This window comes from Poecilia formosa, unplaced genomic scaffold, assembly GCF_000485575.1.
Source record: "Poecilia formosa unplaced genomic scaffold, Poecilia_formosa-5.1.2 Scaffold352, whole genome shotgun sequence".
Classification (NCBI taxonomy): Eukaryota; Metazoa; Chordata; class Actinopteri; order Cyprinodontiformes; family Poeciliidae; genus Poecilia; species Poecilia formosa.
This window is the reverse complement of record NW_006800291.1, coordinates 442974-462201: the sequence shown is the minus strand read 5'-3', so window position 1 is coordinate 462201 and position 19228 is coordinate 442974. Positions and strand designations below refer to the sequence as shown.

At 41.0% G+C, this 19228-nt stretch overlaps 1 protein-coding gene across 13 annotated transcripts in view; it reads right to left on the bottom strand.

Annotated features, from left to right (window-relative positions):
- The window catches only part of agrn (agrin), a 593620-nt gene that overhangs the window by 132252 nt on the left and 442140 nt on the right, over positions 1-19228 (bottom strand). For 12 of the 13 annotated variants that reach the window (XM_016661973.1, XM_016661976.1, XM_016661975.1 and 9 more), the window contains 3 exons: positions 14901-15122; positions 1324-1521; positions 876-1076 (listed from right to left, as the gene is read on the bottom strand). The exons of the other annotated variant lie outside the window; for it this stretch is intronic. In XM_016661973.1, coding sequence (XP_016517459.1) covers positions 876-1076; positions 1324-1521; positions 14901-15122 — 621 coding nt within the window. The remainder of the gene's footprint in view (positions 1-875; positions 1077-1323; positions 1522-14900; positions 15123-19228) is intronic. 13 annotated transcript variants of the gene reach the window in all.

The window sequence follows — 19228 nt, the reverse complement described above, 5'->3', positions numbered from 1 at the left end:
GGCCCTCGGGGCAGTCACCCCCAAACTGGAGCAGTGGCTCAAACAGATCCCAGGAACAACATCAGACATCTCAGTCCAGAAATGTGCAGTTCTAGGCACAGCTAAGATACTGGAGGAGAACCTGAAGCTCCCAGGCCTCTGGTAGAGGACCTGAGCTCAGAGGATGAAAGTGACCACCCACAGAGGGTGAGAGGGGAATTTTTTTTATATATATATATTATGTTTTTTCATTTCTGTAACCAAACAACAAACCTGCTTTGAAGTAGCTGGATCTCTTTTCTGATTTAGGATTCAAACCAACCTCTATCACAGAACAGCAGACCATTTGTTATAGTGGCAGATCGTCAAAGTGTATAATCAGTGAAATAAATGAAGAAAATTAACTAATAATAAGGAAATCAATAACTGGTCGGTTCATTTCTATTCATTCCCTGTTTGTAAATTCTACCTGCTCTGACTCTCAGATGCTCATGGGATTATGATGTCTAGTTGACATCATAATCCCATAACATAGAAAGATGTTTGATCGTGACACTTTTTTCAACTTTGAATGAAATATGCACAATACCAAACAGAATGCTATTTCAGTTTCATTATGAGGTAAAACAGGAAGAACGAACAATAATTATAACGTATGACTGAAGTACCATGACAGTAGCTGTTCCTGCAACCGTTTCTGTTTACAGCAACACAGCGTGACTTTCACTGTAACTTTTGTTGATGTCAGAGTGTCGACAAGCTTTCCAGAACGTCAGCTTTCTGAAAATCCACAAATGACTAAACGACGTTCCACAGGTCAGTTGGTAAAGTTAATTACACCACTTCAATGGCTGATTGGTTAACATAATTACAACATTTCAAAGTCCATTTCCTACCTTCCTCACAGCTGCCGTGCTTCACCACATCAATTTTCCTCTTTTGCTCGCAGGCGGACCTGTTGAGCTCACACTCGTTGCTGTAGGTGATGCCGTCGCTGCCACACACCGGGGCGCTGGCCTCTCCACTGCACTGCGGGCACTCGCACTTTTTCTCCACACACCAGGCACCAAAGCTACAGACGGTGTTGCCGCACTTTTCTGTATCACACACACACTTACACATTAAAATGTATATTTCGAACTAACATTGAAATAAGATTTTATTCCCTCTCCCTGTGTTCCTGAATTTCATTTTCTGCTTTTAATCCAGCAGGAAAAGAAGAACTTCATGAAATACAAAGATAAAATGTTTCACTTGCCAGAAGTGAAGCTGGCTGTCGCTCTTTGAGGATTCCAGAACAGGAAGCGTGACAAACCGTAATGATTGCAACATGCTGCCACTTACTGCACTCTCCCTGGCTGACCACCCGCAGCTCCACCTGCTCCGTGCAGGACCGCACGTTCAGCTCACACTCGCTCTGGTAGGTGTGGCCGTCGCTGCCACACACGGGCTGGTGCGACTCCACGCACTCCGACGGGCACACGCAGCGCCCACTCTGGGCGTCACAGATCGCCCCGAAGGAGCAGTTGGAGCAGGCTTCATCTGGAGGGAAAATAAAAAAAGAAGGAGACTAAAACTTAGTATGCTTGAGTTTATGTGTGTGTGCAGCCACAGTGAAATGAGCAAATAACTTCCTTTCTAACTTTTGTTATCAATATGCAAATTATAAAGCCTTACTTAGATTTTAATGATCCTTGAAAAATTCTTCAAGTGGATACCTTTTTTTTTTTTTGCCACACTACGTTTTCTTTCATTAGCTTGTAAATATTCATCTGTACATATTTTTAAAAACTCTCAATCAGTAACATTATTAATATGTCATTAAGGACTTTAAAAGCCTGGTGGCTTTCAGTTCTCTGGCCATTACTGAAATAAGCTGAGACTTTACATGAGGAGAATCAACAACATCCTGCAGAAGTGGAAACTACACAGAATCTGCACCAGACAATAAATCAGCCTTTTCTATGATTAGAACACGTGTGAAAAAGCTTATTGAAAATCAGCATGTTATATTTTACTCTTAAAAGCTAACTCTGTTTTCTAAAGTACTGCCTTGTTGCTTAGATGGTATTGACTGATATAATGACTCGCCAGGATCTACATGTTAGCAGTCATGTCCCACTGTGACCCAAGGAAATTCTGGCCACAATGACCGGTGTAACATTCTGGCCACTTTAAAGACACACAAAACCTACAGACCAGAAATATGATTTTCTTCCAAAAGCAGATTATAAAAAACATCTACTGGTTCTTATTTAGCATGCCTGAAGTAGAGCTGCACATAAAAACGATTAACTGTAACAAACAATGGTGAATGGGAACTAAATTTCATTTTGCCAGAACACAGATGTGGATAAATCAGGTAGAATAAAAACATTCTCACTGTTCCCATCAGGCGACTGGAAAATCTTGCAGAGGAGGCTGTAAAGATTTCACCTTATTTATGAAATGATTTTTATATTTAACAGGCTCCGATAAGCTTTTTGTTTTTGTTTTGCGTGCAGCAGCACTGATAAATTGGTGCAGAAACACAAATTTAGTACAGGACTAGAATTCACCTGAGATCTACTGAATTGATGAGATATAATGAAACAGGCACACCTGTTAAATACAAAGTGGCACCTTTCATGTTAATTTGATATGAAAAAAAAAATTATGACATAAAATCTGAAAGAAAAAAAAAACAGCAAAAAAGAAAAGAAGGATTAAAAGAAGGATGGATAAATGGCTCATGTTACTAAAAAAATATCAAACCACCAAATCCTTTTCCAGGAACCAAATTAAAGACCTGAACAGAAATAAATGTTGGAAAATAAAAAGGAGTCTTGTGGAAGAATACGTCTCTCTTTGATACTCCGTCATACAGCATTTATGGGACCATGGTCAGAATCTGAAGCCATTCCGTGAAAACAGCCACACGAGAGCCAAGTAACACTTACAGCGCTCTGAAAGCATGAAGGAGACAGATTCTCTGGGCTGATGAGATGAGGATTGAATGCTTTGGCCTGAATGCCAATAGCTGAGTGTGGTGAGTGCCAACTACAGCTCATCACCTAGCGACTGTGACCCTGTGGGCAAACCTGCAGCCAGCAATGCTTTTTCTGTACAGGCTTCAAAGCAGCAGGTAACGGGAAGCAGAGCCCAGAGAGAAAAATAACACTTTTCAAACTCTATTCACAACTTTTGTCAAGTTGAAATGATTTCCAAACAATATGCTGTTTATTTTCCTCCAAGCTCTGTTCTAATCACAGTGGATGATAGCTAGTTCTTCCTTCAAAATGCATTAAGTGTCTCCTGAACCCTCTATCTGGACTTTCATGTGTTTGGAAATGAAATTTGTAATGAGACTTCAGGACAGAAGCAGTCCAGTCCCACTGGGAGAGAAAAGAACCAGAAGAACCAGAACGAGTTCCAGTAGACAGAAGAGCAGACACCTTTCTCTCTGTTACCAATTACAGTGCTTGCATTGCATAGCTCCCTCTCACAGTCAATTAGAGGCCAGCCTGATAAGTACTGATGATTTAGCACTAATTAAGAGAAACGAAGCTGCTCACTGGAACCTTCTGTGTTATTAATCTGTTTATAACTCCTCAAGAGTCTTTCACTTCCTTCATCTCTTCATCTCATGTTGATATCAAAGCCTGGGCCTTCGACTAGGTAAGACTAAATGTGACCCAAACACACAAGACAATCCAGTGTTTCAACCAAAGTCTACAAAAAAGAACCTGAAACAGTGGTTCTTAACCTGGGTTCGATCGAACCCTAAGGGTGAGTCGGTCTCAGGGGTTCGGCGGAGCCTCTGCCGCGGAGGTAAAGACACACTTGTGTAAAGTCGTGATGACGCCCCGCTTTGCCATCACTTGCTGCAGAGGATCACGTTACATTGCTGAGCCAATCAGAGCTGCGGAGGAGCACTGATTGAAGGAGCCTCCACTCTCAGCATGGATTTGAACTTGTGTCTTTAATTACTTCAGCAAAGCTCACAGTTTTTACCAAATTCTGTAGCTTTCGGTGTACTTCTAAATCTGCTCCTTAGCTGCATCTTTTCGGGGTTGCTACTGCCTCTAGTGGCGTGGAGTGGTAACACAACTAATATAATTACGTGACTAAATCAGAATACCGCAAAGTCTTTATTATTTATTATTAAATTTTCATTCTCTTAAGAATGTAGAGCTAATTAAATGATCTAAACAAAACCTTAAAGTGGTTCCAGTTTCTCTTGATGGCCAACCTGTTGAAACTGTGGCAAATTTTAAATACCTTGGGTCGTTCCTGGACAGTCAGCTCAAATTTGCTGAAAACACTGACTGTATTTTGAAGAACTGTTCTCAGAGACTCTACCTTTTAAATAGACTAGTGATCATGGGGTGACCCAACTAGACCCTAGTTGGGTCACCCCAATCATATTTTATTTATCACTACAGAAGGGTTCAGTGAATGCGTATATGAAACTGGTGGGTTCGGTACCTCAAAAAAGGTTAAGAACCACTGACCTAAAATATGAAACACCACCTGTGGCCCCTCCCATAGGTGGTGGCCCATGGAAAAAAGCCCGGCCAACAGGCGCTCGCCATCGTGCCCCACCTCCAGGCCTGGCTCCAGGGTAGGGCTCCAGTGAACTTGTCACTAAACTTTGCATAATAACTGGTAATATGTGGTTGTGTTAACTAAACATGCTTATTTAGTTTTTTGTGTGTTTTTCTATGATGATTAGTGGATTAACAGCTACGCCCACAATGTTTCACCTTTCCTGAAATATTGTTCAGTAATCTGACAAAATGTGCAAAAAACATTCATGGAAAGAAGAAAAAAAACATTATTTAAAAGAGATAATATTTGGGATTATAGTTCATGTCTTTTTGTCTTAATAGAACCATTGGCTTTGAGGGATTTAGTTTAAGTAACAAAAGGCTTCGTGTTGGCGTTTTTTTGTCTCAAGCATAAATAAATCTAGATCATAAGCATCTGTAAAACAGGCCATCCCTGAGCTATAAATCAGTAACTGTTGTTAAGTGTTGTCCTTTATCAGGCTCTGTGTCCTGATAGCAGGCTCGCTCTTTTCTTTCTTTTTTATCAGCTCCTGCCTCTCGTGCCAGGCTCTCCACACTGCCTGATCCTCCAGACAAAATCTGTCTGACAGGAACAAAGGTGAGCCGCAGTTCAAAGCCAGGAGAACAGGGGGAATTGTTGCCATTACAGATAGTGTTGAGAAGTCCAATTTTGTTTCCTGATTTTCTCTTCCTGAAGTCTTTCTCATCACTTTTTAGGTCCAGACAGACAGAAATGTTCTGCCTCTTTCTGAAGGTGATTGTGTTTAAAACTGGAATAAGGTCAGAGTGACACAAAATATGTCCCAGCATTATGCCACACAGATAATATCATCACCACTGGGATCATGTTTCCACATCAATCTCTACTCATGCTGCTTTGAGGCATTATGGCTGTAGTGATACACTAATCTCACAATACAATACAATACAATGATATTTACAGTGTTATTTTGCTCACAATACAATATATATAGTGATACTCAGCGAACAGTACAATTTGATAATTTTTTTAAGATTTTAGAGGGACAGAGGGATTTTGGTGTCATTTTGTGACACTTCCATGGACTCGGATTAAATCAATTGAACTGATGGTGTAATACTGGTGCAATGAATGTTGTTTTTGTCATACATTTGTTATACATTTGCTTTGTTTAAATGTTGATTGTGTGGCTTTGTGTATTTAGTTATGAAGAAAAGGAGCCTTTTTTGTCTTATTCACTTATATTAGATAATGCAATTTATTTAATTTCATTATTTAATTCATTGTAACTGGTTGTTTCGTTGCATGTCATTTTTAATGTACATGTGCAAGTTGGAACACGAGGGATTTGAGCAAGATTTAATGTATCGATACTCGAGGATGGAAAATCAATACTTTCTGAGGAAAAAAATATCAATAAATATGGCAGAATTGATAAAATTACACAGCCCTATGTGGCATAACAGCTCCCCACCAAGGGCGCCATTTCAGCAGGGGGCAACAGAAGCACCAAAAAAAGAGGCTAATGATGCTAAGTTTGAGTTTTCTATTCAAAATTAAAAGTGCAATGTCAGTCTTAAAATAAAATTTGATCATCTCAAGTACAAAATATGAAATATTTATCCCAAATATTAACTTTGTTAACATTCATTAATCTAATATTTGTCATGATCCGTGTTTCTGTATAGTTATTTTGAGATTTTCTGTGTTCAGTCCTGTTTCCCTGAGTCTCTGTGTTGTCCTGTCAGCTCTTGATTGTTCCCAGGTGTGTCTCATTCCCTTGATTACCTCCCTGTGTATTTAAGTCCACCTGTTGTCTCTGTCTCTTGTCGGATCGTGGTCGTATGTTGTACGTCTTTCGTCTAGCTCTCCAGTCGCACTGTTTAAGTCCTGGCCTGCTTAGCTCCCGTTTCAGTCTCCTAGTTAGTTGCTACCGGTTATTAGCTGTGTGCTATAGTTCCTGCCGTGCTGCCTGACTGGACTGTTTTGAGCTACAACCTTCATTAAATTCTTCGTCAACATCTTCATTTGGGTCTCCTGCGTTTAATCTCACCACCACCTCATGACAGAATTGATAAGTTTAGTTTGAAATGAATGGAACCAGAACACTTTCTGTGAAAAAAAGAACCCAACTGTTTGGACATTAGGACCACCTTAAACGAGTTCTGTATGGAAACTTTTCCACAGAGACCCACTAAAGATGGACTGGATTATTGAACGATTATAGATTATTTAAGACAAAAGTTGTGTAATAAAATTATTTTCCTTTATATCAAGAAAAGGTTTGGGCACAGACAGCTTGCACATTTTTTGCCAAGCTACCCTAACCCCAAGCAACACAAAATATAAAGACCTTTATGGACCAACGGAGCTTTTTAGATGTTTTTTTATTTTAAGTTAAAATCATATTTAAGTTGCATGCAAATAATAACGTATGAGGAATCAAATCAACCTCCTGTCAGTTATTGGCTGGAAGATTTGGATATGTCTTTGTTATATAAAGTATTAGAAACACTTCGCAGCCAGCACTGGCACTCACCTCACTCCATTTATTACACATGTAGGAGGAAAAACAGCATAGATTTGATTAAAAAATACTTCTAACATTGGTTTCAACATGGAATGGTATTTCATATCTGATATAGAGGTAACATTTTACTTATTTATTAGATATATCTGTCTTCTACATTTAGTGCTACTTGAGATTAGCTGGTTGTAGAGAAAACATTTTATTTGAAAAATGTTGTAGCGGTTTATGTGAAGGATGTTTTATTACCCTTTAGACTAGCATTTCTCAACGGGGGCAGTACCACCCCCACAGGGGGCGTTCAGGGGACGGCAGGAGGCACTGGCAGAAAAATTTACAAAAGGGAGGCGCTGCAATTTCTTTGGGGGGGCGTTTGAGTGAGCAAAGGTAAACTTTACACCTTATATGCACAACAATACCTGTTGAGACTTTGAGCTACTAGCTAAAACTGTATTGTGTAACATTAAAACATGCTTGGCTGCAACTGCATCGATGGTAGCTCTTCTTCTCTTCAGTGTTTCTGTTAGCTTGTTGGAGCAGCTCTACGCTCCTGCTACTCTTGGCTTCTAAACATTATACTATCATCAAGTTTCCATTAAGAGGCTATTTAAATATATGATGAATTATGCAGGAAACAGAGCATGGGAGGCAGTGTTCCACCAAGCTTTGTTTCTGTGGAACCAGATAGAAACATAGAGTGATGTCACAACGTAGAAAAACATGTTTTTACATCAGTTAGTCTGAAAATAAACACCTTATATTTTCTGTTCACAGTACGTGTTTCAGACAGGAAGATTGAAGGTGGTGCACCACCTTCAATCTCTGGTTCCATTGTAAATAATCATTGGCTTCCTTGAAAGGTGATCACTGCATTAAGCTTCATAACAAATTTACACTGAAGGCTGCTTTAGTTTTATTTTGTGTCGTTAGCTGTTAGCTTCAGCTACCAGGACCAACTAATCTGGATTTGCACTCAATGGAGACGTCAGTTTCCTCCAGTTAAAGTTTTCACATGAACCTCACTTCAAAAATGTTGAACTGTCCCTTTAAATCAGAGCTTGTTTTTTTAAAAAGTTTGTTAGAAACATTCATCATGTAGTCTCGATGGTTCCCGTTTGCCTTCTGTCCAGCATCCACTGCTGCTTTTATTTGAAGCTTCTGCTATGATTGGTGACTGTGGAAGCTGAAGTGAGGAATAGGGGTAGGTTGGTATAAAACGCACCCTTGAAAGCATGAAGGATTGACTCACAGTGGAGGGAGAAAGAAAGAGCCTGCAGCTTTGCAGCATTTTGTTGATATCCTTAGTGGGGACGAACTGAACTGGAGCTGAGGGGAGCGGCGAGGTATTACCTCAGGATTAGGCAGAAAGGAGTTGGCTTGTTTGTGTTTTGAAGGCTTGTGAGCATGGCTAGGCGATAACAACTCCCCCTGTGGACGCCTGCTGCCGCCTGGCTGTACACTATTAGCTCTGCCCCCCCAATTGATTCGCTCCTCCTCATCTTATTCAACCTTCATCTCCTCTCCTCCCAACATTTATCTGTTCCCAGCCCTCCCTCTTCTCTGTCCTCCTTTCATTCTCATCCTGGTGTGACCTATATTTGTTATTCAGCTGAGAATATCATTCCCAACACCTGTGGGAAGAAAAAAATAGGAAGTTCTTTTTTTTTTTTAGTTTTTCCCAAATGATTCAGATGGATTGGCTTTCATCTGATACATAAACGGCTGTTTTTAGGCAATTGGTACCCCTATTCTTTACTGGTGGGTGGGTTGGGGGTCTATTACCTTAATGAACCTCTGCTTATCCAACTTGCAAGGACACCTACTGCTGAAACATAGGAGGCAAAATCTCAGAATAATAACAAATGTCATTCATTCTGCTATCAGGTTGCACCTGAGCCATATAGATAACCACTATGTTTCAGCCTGCAGGGAAGGAAATGAAATTACAGCTGGGCCCCATGAGGGTCCATGAGGGTCTATGGGAAGCTCCCACACACACACACATGCACACGCAAACACACGATTAAGGGCACGATTACTTTCACAGTTGTTGAACCCTCATTTCTGCTCATGAGATCAAACTTTAGCGTCTCAGAGGATAAAATATGAAAGCTCAAACTTTACAGACAATTGGGTGGTAATAGCAGAAATGAACATGTATACCCACATGTGAGCCGCAATAAAAATGCAGCTGGGTAATGAAATATGGATTTTTCACTGAATGAAAACAAAAACACACCCTGCCTATTGCTCATGTGTGCATGGGTTGAGGACGCCACAAGAATCAGCTGGATTAGCTGCCATTAGGATTGCTGAGGTGAGCTGGCAGATTCTGAAGCTGTCAGTTCATCTGACAATTATATTTAAATTAGAAGGACATCTAACCTGTTTGAGTCTTTGTGTTTTCCTCAGATGGCTGCCAGAACAGGTTGGGTTATATCTGTGTCTTAATTCTTCCACTTGATTGTTTCCCATGCAGAGGTGGGCGGTTACTGGTTTCATTATCTTCAGTAACAATTCATCCTAAACGTGTTTTTAGGAGTAGCAGTAGTATTTTTACTCTTCAGTAAAATGTCTGAATGAAGAACAAACATGGTAACCAAAAACACACCAGTAACAGACACACACCTACAGCTGGTTAAAACCTTGTGTTTTTGCACATGCTTTGTAATCCTAATGTCATTTTCTGAGCGTGACATGTTGAAGGCATGACAGGACACATGCAGGCTGGTTGCTTTAAGGTTGATTTTCCTATAGTTAATCTGGAAACTTCAATAAAAATGAGAATGTGTGTGAACCTAACAAGACCAGTCATGAGCAGAGAAAGAACATTTCTTGTATCTTTAACACCACCTGCTGTAACACCTTGCTGCTCCATAAAAAGTGCTTGGAAAAAAGTGATTGGAACAGTCCGGTATAATTGGCTGAGATAAAAGTTTAAGTCAGTGGGTTGTCAGTGAAAAGCTGTGCAAACAGCTCAGAAATAGCTCCCATCATCATCACCATCATTCCTGGTCCAAGCACAAGCCGGTGCCTCAGCATCCTAATGGCCCCCCAGGGCCGACGCCGGCCGTGTTCTCTCAGGAGCCGAGTTAGAAGTGGGACATTCCTCCATGCCAGAACTCTGCTTTCTGTTTTCCTTTTTAAATAAAGACCATCCGTTGCCGCAGAGCAGACCCATAACCAACCATTTACCTGCGTTGTGCTGAGCCAAATGGACCCAGTCGGTTTCCACGCTGCCCAAACAATGCTGCCGCTCCATTTCTCACTGGCATATGCTCCGCTTTTCAATTTAAAGGAGGAGCTGAGATGGGAAGATCCAGTCCGCAGAGGGCCTCCGCCACAGCCAACTCCGCAGTCTGCCAGGTGCTCACAACTCTAACTGCTACTTAGATTAGTTCGCACAGCGAAGCTCGGGACTAGGAACTGTTAGAACGACTTAAGACAAAGTGGTAAAGTGGCACAAACTCATCCACAATCGATTCTTTTGCTACAGTGACTGTTCCACACAGCAGAGAGTGCTAGTTGTAGGTATTATAGTTGAAAAAAAAAACAAAAAAAAACAGGCAGAAAATAAACATAATGCCATCAAAGTGAACCGAGGAGGTGGATGGGAGAGTTGGGTAACAGAGATAATGACTGCTGTTCTTTTTGCTCTGTGTGTGTGTGTGAAAAGCAAATGGCTTGACTGTATACAGAAGAAAGTACTACATCATCTGAGTCCATGGGAAAACAGGCCTCTCAATATGGCATTAAGTCATCAAGAGTGTTCACTAAGTGGGCTTAGCAAGCTATAAAAATCTGCCCATATGGCTCTGCGCCTGCATAGTGGATAAGAAGATATTTTGAACACTTGAAGCTCTGCTGTTGCTGCTGTACTAATGACTAGCTGATACTCCAACACCACAAGACAAAGCCAAGTGACTCATGTAGCCAATTACAGACAAGAAGGCTCCACACTTCGTTGGCAGCAAAGTGCATCCTCACTTAAAGGTCGAAACAGGCAAATTGGAGTCTGGGTAATGGTATACGGAGCAGAGCGCCGTGGAGTAGATGAGAAGGAGACGGACCAGTGATCAGGGTTTTCCTCTGTGTTTTAAAGGCTTGTTTTGACTTTGTTGGGTGTGAAATTGGCGGCAGGGGATCAGCCAAGTCCAGAACTATAGATTTGTTTATTGTTAATGTCTGCGGATTGTAATTTTCACCCTAACAAATGTGTTGTTGTGTAAAATCCTTCTTCACAGGGAGAGATGAGTTTTCTACCTTTAAACTAGTTGTAACATGAGCTATCAGAGACAATACACCTATCTTAACCAGGTCAGAAATTCATATTTTTCTTCAAGACTCAGAAATCTACGACATTGTTTAATCAAGAAGCAGTTATGTTGCAGTAATTTAATTTTTTCAGACAGGGTCAACATATTCTTTCAGGAATGAGTCATTTTTTCCCCGAAGTGGGTCTGATTCATCTGTATTGGTTGGTTAAACTCTTTTTTACTTACAGTAAGCCAGATTTGTCTGAATGTTCTTAACAAAGGTCAGACATGAATGAATAAAAAATATATTTTGGTGTATAACTGGGAACACTGTGTCATCCTTGTTGAATCAAAGAGAACTGAGGAAACTAAACTATTATTAAATCTGGCCAATGACGTCATTCAACATCAGTCTAACCGTGGTTTGACCGGTCCAGTTAAATCAAGAACCTTTAAATAAAAAAAGGACTTCAACAAGGAAATCTGCAAGTCACTGATCCAGACCTGAAAATTCAATATGGCTGCCATGAGCTTATAAGATATTAATTTATTTGCACTTTTGTCATTAAATCTGTAACAAGAGTTTTTATCTTCTGTTAGTTCAACACAAAGTTATCATTCATAGTAGTCAGCATGTATTATAAATAGTACCGTATTTTCCGCACTATAAGGCGCATAGAATAGACTACAGTTAGGGTTGTCACCCGTTCCTTTGTTCCGTATTCTACAAATGTGGATGTGTAATAATAAATAAGAGGTCCCAGAGTACCTTATATAGTAGGCTGTCTCAGTCATTGTTTCACTCACGGTGTTGGTGTTGCGATATTGTGCCCAACTGCTTTCTGGGTAACACTGACCAACCGACACGCTGCTGCCGCAGTCTCTGTCTCTCTTCCTTCATCCCCCCCCACTCCCCCTGGCTTTAAATGTATAGGGGCTGGTCCCTTGATAACCCCAGTCGAAGCACCCCAGATGAATGTCTAAAGCCACTTTGTTGACATGAAGAATGTTAACAAAACAGTCCGACTCCGGTCGGCGAGGAGAGCCTTCCGGGTAAATACAACCACAACAAACACGTTAATAGGAGAAAAGGCCATTTATGTCTTGGGAGCAGGGGCGCCACCAGGAATCGTGGGCCCCCTGACAAAAAATTTGTTTGGGCCCCCCTGTCCAGCTGCTGTTACAATTTTTTGAGTCTATTTGACCCATAAAAAGCATCACAATTTTAAAGGCCTGCATCTGCTTTGCTTTCTTTGGTTCAATTCTGATACTAGCACAATATTTACTGCTCATGAATTTAACATCCAACAGTCCACATCCAGTATGCAAGTAGGTTGCTTCAAGTTTTTCTATTAGTTTTAGATACTGAAATGTCACCCCATGAGCAACAGTCAAAAGCAACGTGCAAAATACACATAAGACAATCCAGACTTCTCAAAAATGCTATGTAGCTGCAGTACATAACTTTAATAAAAAATATGTTTTCTCCATATTTGTTAAAGCTGTAACCATGTTGTAGCAGTTTGTTATGAGACAGATAATCTGTGAAAACAATCAATCTCCTCCATCTCCTTCCTGAATTACTATTACTGGTTAAAGTAATGCACCGTTCTGACCAAAACAGCCAATCAGAACTAGTAGGACGCTCTTAGCGCTGTCATTTAGCCTCATTCACTCAATGCTAAATGTGCTAATGGGGGAGAAACAATTTATCATTACAAGAAACCGTTTATCTGTCGTCATTGGTAGCTATGCTAACTAAACTGAGCATTCACAGTTTGGATCTGCACAGCTCTGTGCTATGCTAGCTGCAGCACGGCACAAATCAAGGGGGAGGAAGGATGAGCAGCACCACATGAGATTGTGATTCACAGCACCAAAACTCTCCTGCCACTGACTGGTTGTTTCTAGAGAACCCTGGGAGAAAGCAGAGGAAATAGATTTTTCACATTACCTCTCATACCATACCGTCACAATATGACAATTTAAAAAAAATATGTAAAAAAATATTTATATAAAAGTTACATAATGCAGCTTTAATTTCACTCAGGAGAGGACAGGTCAGGAGGGACATGGGTTAGAGCTGCTGCTGACTGACTAATCTGTTAAGTGGTGAAAGGTACAAGTTAAATATATGAATATGTTGGTAATATTTTTTCTTTAATTCATTAAATGCTAGTGAAAAGGAGGCAAACAGTAGTTTGTAGCTAAGCTAATTATGCTAAATGGTTGATAATCTCACACAGTCTACTCACCTCTCTTGGAGAAAAACTGGGTTATAAATTAACACTCTTGCCTTTCTCTCTCTCTCCCTCTATTTTGTTTTTGAAAACCTGATTTTATAACTTTTCTTAGCAGCATAGTAAATGCCACAATCGTTTGTGGCCGGAGCTTCTACTGACTGCAGCTGAACAGCGTCACAGTCAAGCGCTCCAAGCAGGAACAAACCATTTCATGCAGATCCAGGGGGGAGTTCAGGGCAAAACCGGATGTGTGTTTTTTTAGTCTGGGAGGGGTAACATTACATTTTTATTGCTAAAAACAATCTTTGAAAATACAATATGATTAATTTTGTATTTGACAGGACCCCGATTTTTTAAATTTTATTTCTATGAACAAAATATAAATAATTAAATTGTGGAGGGCCCCCTGCTGGTCAGGGCCCCTGGAATTGTCATCACTTTTCACCCCTTTACCACGCCCCTGCTTGGGAGTGTGACCAAAGATCATTTGATTCTTTTTAATATCTTGTGGTACTTTGAATATATCTTGATGCCTCTGTATCAAAGATCCCATTGCTTTTAGGAGAGGAACCGGACCACAGCATCACAAATGAGTTGCTTTTTCACATTTTCACACCAATTCTGCTTAATCAAACCGTTCCAGCTTAATTAGCAGAGTTCAGCAAACTCTAAGAATGGGACAATTTTAGTAAGATGTGATACTGCAGTAAACAGATTAATCTATTTGCTTGTTAGCCAATGATAAAGGTGATGCTATTCCAGTTTATTTATGTTAAAACATTGCTCAATAATCCTAAAACAAATCTGTATAACCTTATGTGAAAATTATTCCTTCCACAAGATCATCTTTCATATGTTGGATTTGAAATGAGTCAGTGAACAAACCTAAACTGAACGTGTTTAATTTAGCCTGTATTTGTCTACATTATCAGTCAAACAGATGCCAGGGTTGTCCTTTTGCTGAGTTCTTCCACTGACTACATGTACACTTGTTGTGAAAATTGTTTATTACAGAAAATGTCACGCTCACTCCCCGTCTGTCATTTAACAGGCTGTGGTGCTGAGTTGCCATGACAATAATGTTAACAACAGGGAAGAAAACCACTTTAAAGCACATTCATGTACACGCACACACACGCGCGCGCACACACACGTGGACACGCACACACATGCACATGCACACTCACACAAACACATATGCTGTGAGTAAGCTCCACCCACACACCGTATTTTAAGCACTAAACACTTTGCTAATGAAAACATTAAAAATTGAATGCTGGGGTGAAGTTTGGGTTGAAACTAAAATAACATCTGCTTAGGCGTGACCTTTGACCTTTATGTGTGTTCTGCAGTGTTTTGACTCACCACACGGTCCTTTGTGCTGGATGCGGATGTCCTTCTGCAGAGTGCAACCCATCGCTCGCATCTCGCAGGGGCTTCGGTAGCTCTGGCCGTCAGACCCGCAGACGGGGTCAGAGATCAGGGTGCAGGCCTCGGTGCACTCACAGACCGGCTTGTCGTTCTTCACCACACACATGGCGCCGTGTGTGCATGTCTTCATCAAACAGGGGCTCGGAGCATCTAGATCTGAAGCCCCAGCGGGCCGAGAAAGATCAGAGTTAGAGGCGGAGAACGTAAAAGGCAAAGAGAAGAGGTTGGAGAAAGGTGAGTAATAGGTTAAAGTTCAGCTCCATGGAGTTATTGTGTGTTAATAAGGGGACAGGGGAGGACCACAAGACTAAAGAAATATGCAGTACAGACATAGTTCAGTGACACCTCTTGCTTTCTTGTGTCATTGCCTCACTTTTGCTCCTCTAACACTTCCTGAATCTTCTTAAGAGTACACCAAACTCAGCGGATATAAACATGGCCTTCAGCACAATGCACATGAAACAGACCACTAACAATAGTTGCACAGTGAAACATTTTTTTTAAAACACATAAAAGGCTGGATTAATTGACGCTCCCTGCTGAGCTCCATCTGTGTCGCAGCAAGAGCTGACTCTTCGGCCAAAGCTTGCCGAACTGACACAGTGGCCAAAGGAGGGGAGGGAGAGAGAGTTTTCACAAACGAGACAGAGAAAAACGTGGAAGAGAGAGAGAAAAAAGAAATAGGCATGAAGAAGAAACCCCAAACTAATTAAAAATTGATGAGAAAGCCAAGCTCCCAGGTAAAGGAAATATGAAATGTGAACATCAGAAAGAGCTGCCTGCATCATTCTCTGCCACTCTCACACCAACTCCAGCTTCATTAAACCAATGCTGGATTTGGTGCCATGGTGGGTGTGGGCTGGGCTCATATAACACAACTTCACCAGGAGAGAGCAGAAAATAAAAAAAAACAACTAAAAAAAACAAAAATAATGCTTTGATCAGATCCACTTCTTGTCCAGACCAATCCTTTAAAGCTTTCTGTGTTTGTGAGGCAGGTGTGATCTAAAGATTAAAAATTAGCTTTTCAGGTGGAAGAGTCTATAATTAAGACCAGGCATGTGTTAATGACCAGACGTTGTCTAAATGTGGTTGGACTGATACCGGGTCAGTTAGCTGAGGATGCTGTCTACAAGCCTCAAAGTGAAACATGAGAATTCTGAGGACAAGAGAATTCTTGGACTGGTCCTCCACAAACGGACCGGGCCAACAGTGAGCCAGGACCAGAACCTCACTGCCAGGCTGCAGACAACCAATCAGTAAACAGGCAGAAATGCACAGAGGAATGGGCTCAAGATCAAAGTTTAACCCTCTAATGGACAAGTGACCCCCTTACCTGTAGTCATTCCAATAAAAACACTCTTTGGTGTGGCTGCTGTTACCAAGCAGAGAAGCATCAAAGATTGTTATTTTCAGAGCAAAACTCTCTGGGTCATTCTGAATTTTTAACATCAATCTGTTAAGAAACATAATCTGTTAATGTGGTGCAGCTGTACACCTGCTTATATAAAACTAAAATAATCTTATTTATTAATCCAGGACTTAATCATATTCACATTCCATTATGTCTTTTATTAATGCTCTTCTTTACCTTGACCTTCTTTTAGAGGTTGTGAGGTGGTGAGGTCATTAAGGGAGGGTATCCAACTTTATGAGCTTTAAATCATGTTGTAGCATTATTCCCTCATCAAAAACACAGCTGCCGTGTTTCTTTGATTCTTTCATGTTTGAAAAATCTTTGAATCTCCCGTGGCAACCACTCAGGACACCTAAATGTTTAACTACACAAAGCACCACCTAGTTACGTTCAGCTCCTGCAGACTAGTGTCAGCTGGTGGAACTGCTCATCTGTTACCTCTCAGTCCAATGCTGCTAAAGGCATAAACAACTTCTGAATGATCTCCTCAGCTGTCATGATGACATCAGTTTCCTCCACTGACTTACATGTGCGTACTGTCAGGATGACAGTTTTGGGTTTAAGCTACAGAAATGTGGATATCTCTGTAAAACAAACCTTTATGTCAAAACACTTTAATGGTAAACATTTTAGTCTTTTCCAAAATCTTTTCAACTTAAATTTGATTCTGGAGCTGAGCAGCATCTGTCTTTCATAAAGAATCTTTGGTTTAGTAGTTTTTTTGTTCTCCTATTTGACTTTAATGAAGGGAATTACAACTATAAACTGTAGAAAAACACCTACACAGTAAAAGCTGCTTGGTTGGAAGTTAAATCTCCATCTGGTTACGTGAATGTCTGTTTTCCTGTCAAACTACAAAGTATTTCTCCTCTAACTGGTTCGCCTGATGTTCCTGTCTTGTGAAACACTTTGAATTATGGATTATAAATGGGGCCCAACAAAGAAACCTTTCTATGAAGATAATTTTGTCTCATGCTGTATTAATATATCTCTTAAGTAATCGACACATCTGACCAGCGTTCATATTCTGAAGAAAAAAGCCGACATACATTTACTACCGATCACCAAAGCTGATGAAAATTCACAGCTAAAACCTTAAAACCCTGTTCTCTCTCAACTCTAACTTTGGTTTGGGATTTGGGTCGACAAATGACGGCGCTGTCATGGAAACTGGCCGCTGTAATGGCGCCACCCATGGCTCCATCATTATTGTGACCATTATAGCATTAGATGGCATCGGAGGGGGCCGACTTCACAGCCTCATGATTCATTTACCCGCTCTGAGATATTCAGTGGAGCCGTGGCGAAGAGGGAAATTATCAAGTGATAACTCAGACAATTAGCCAGTTTCACTCTGATTAAGGCAACAGGAGCTGAAGGGGAACCGGCGTGGTTTGAGATAATAATCGATATCAGCGAAACCGTTCATCTGGATCGCTGATGTGTTGGAGCGTAGGTATAGATATTAAAACAACAAAAAGGAAGAGGGAAATGGAAGATTCTCCTGGCAGCGGCTGACCGACGATCTGGTTACTGAAGTAAGTTCAGATCAGCAGGCCCATAACCGCCATTGATTTTGGCGTCTTGACGCCAACTCAGAGCTTGGCAGCGCCACGTAAATACAAACCGGATTCCAAAAAAGTTGGGACACTACACAATTGTAAATAAAAACTGAATGCAATGATGTGGAGGTGCCCACATCTAATATTTTATTCACAATAGAACACAAATCACAGATTAAAAGTTTAAACTGAGAGAATGTATCATTTTAAGGGAAAAATATGTTGTTTCAAAATTTCATGACGTCAACAAATCCCAAAAAAAGGACAAGGCCATTTTTACCACTGTGTTGCATCTCCCCTTCTTCTTACAACACTCAGACGTCTGGGGACAGAGGAGACCAGTGTCTCAAGTTTAGAAATAGGAATGCTCTCCATTCATGTCTAGTTGCCTCTAGACAACTAGACATGAATGGGAACAGCCTCTAACTGTTCAATCGTCTTGGGCCTTTTTTGTCACACCTTCCTCTTTATGATGCACCAAATGTTCTCTATAGGTGAAAGATCTGGACTGCAGGCTGGCCATGTCAGATCCTTCTCCTACGTAGCCATGATGTTGTGATTGCTGCAGAATGTGGTCTGGCTTTATCTTGTTGAAAAATGCAGGGTCTTCCCTGAAAGAGACGACGTCTAGATGGGAGCATATGTTGTTCTAGAACCTGAACATAGCTCTCTGCTTTCATGGGGCCTTTCCAGACATGCAAGCTGCCCAGGCCACAAGCACTCATGCAACCCCATACTATCAGTGATGCAGCTTCTGAACGGAGCGTTGATAACAACTTGGGTTATCCTTGTCCTCTATGGTCCGGATGACATGGCGTCCCAGTGTTCCATAAAGAACTTCAAATTGTGACTCATCTGACCACAGAACAGTCGTCCATTTTGCCTCCCTCCATTTTAAATGACTCCTGGCCCAGTGCAAACAGCTGAGCTTGTGGAGCTTGCTTAGAAATGGCTTCCTCTTTGCACTGTAGAGTAGCGGATGGCACGGTGGATTGTGTTCACTGACAATGCTTTCTGGAAGTATTCCTGAGCCCATGCTGTCATTTCCTTGACAGTGGCATTCCTGTTTGAGGTGCAGTGACGTTTAAGGGCCCGGAGATTACAAGCATCCAGTAGAGTTTTACGGCCTTGACCCTTACACACAGCGATTGTTCCAAATTCTCTGAATCTTTTGATGATGTTATGGACGGCTGATGATGATAACTTAAAAGTCTTTGCTATTTTACGCTGGGTAACACCATTCTGGTATTGCTGCACTATCTTTCTGCGCAACAATGGTGGAA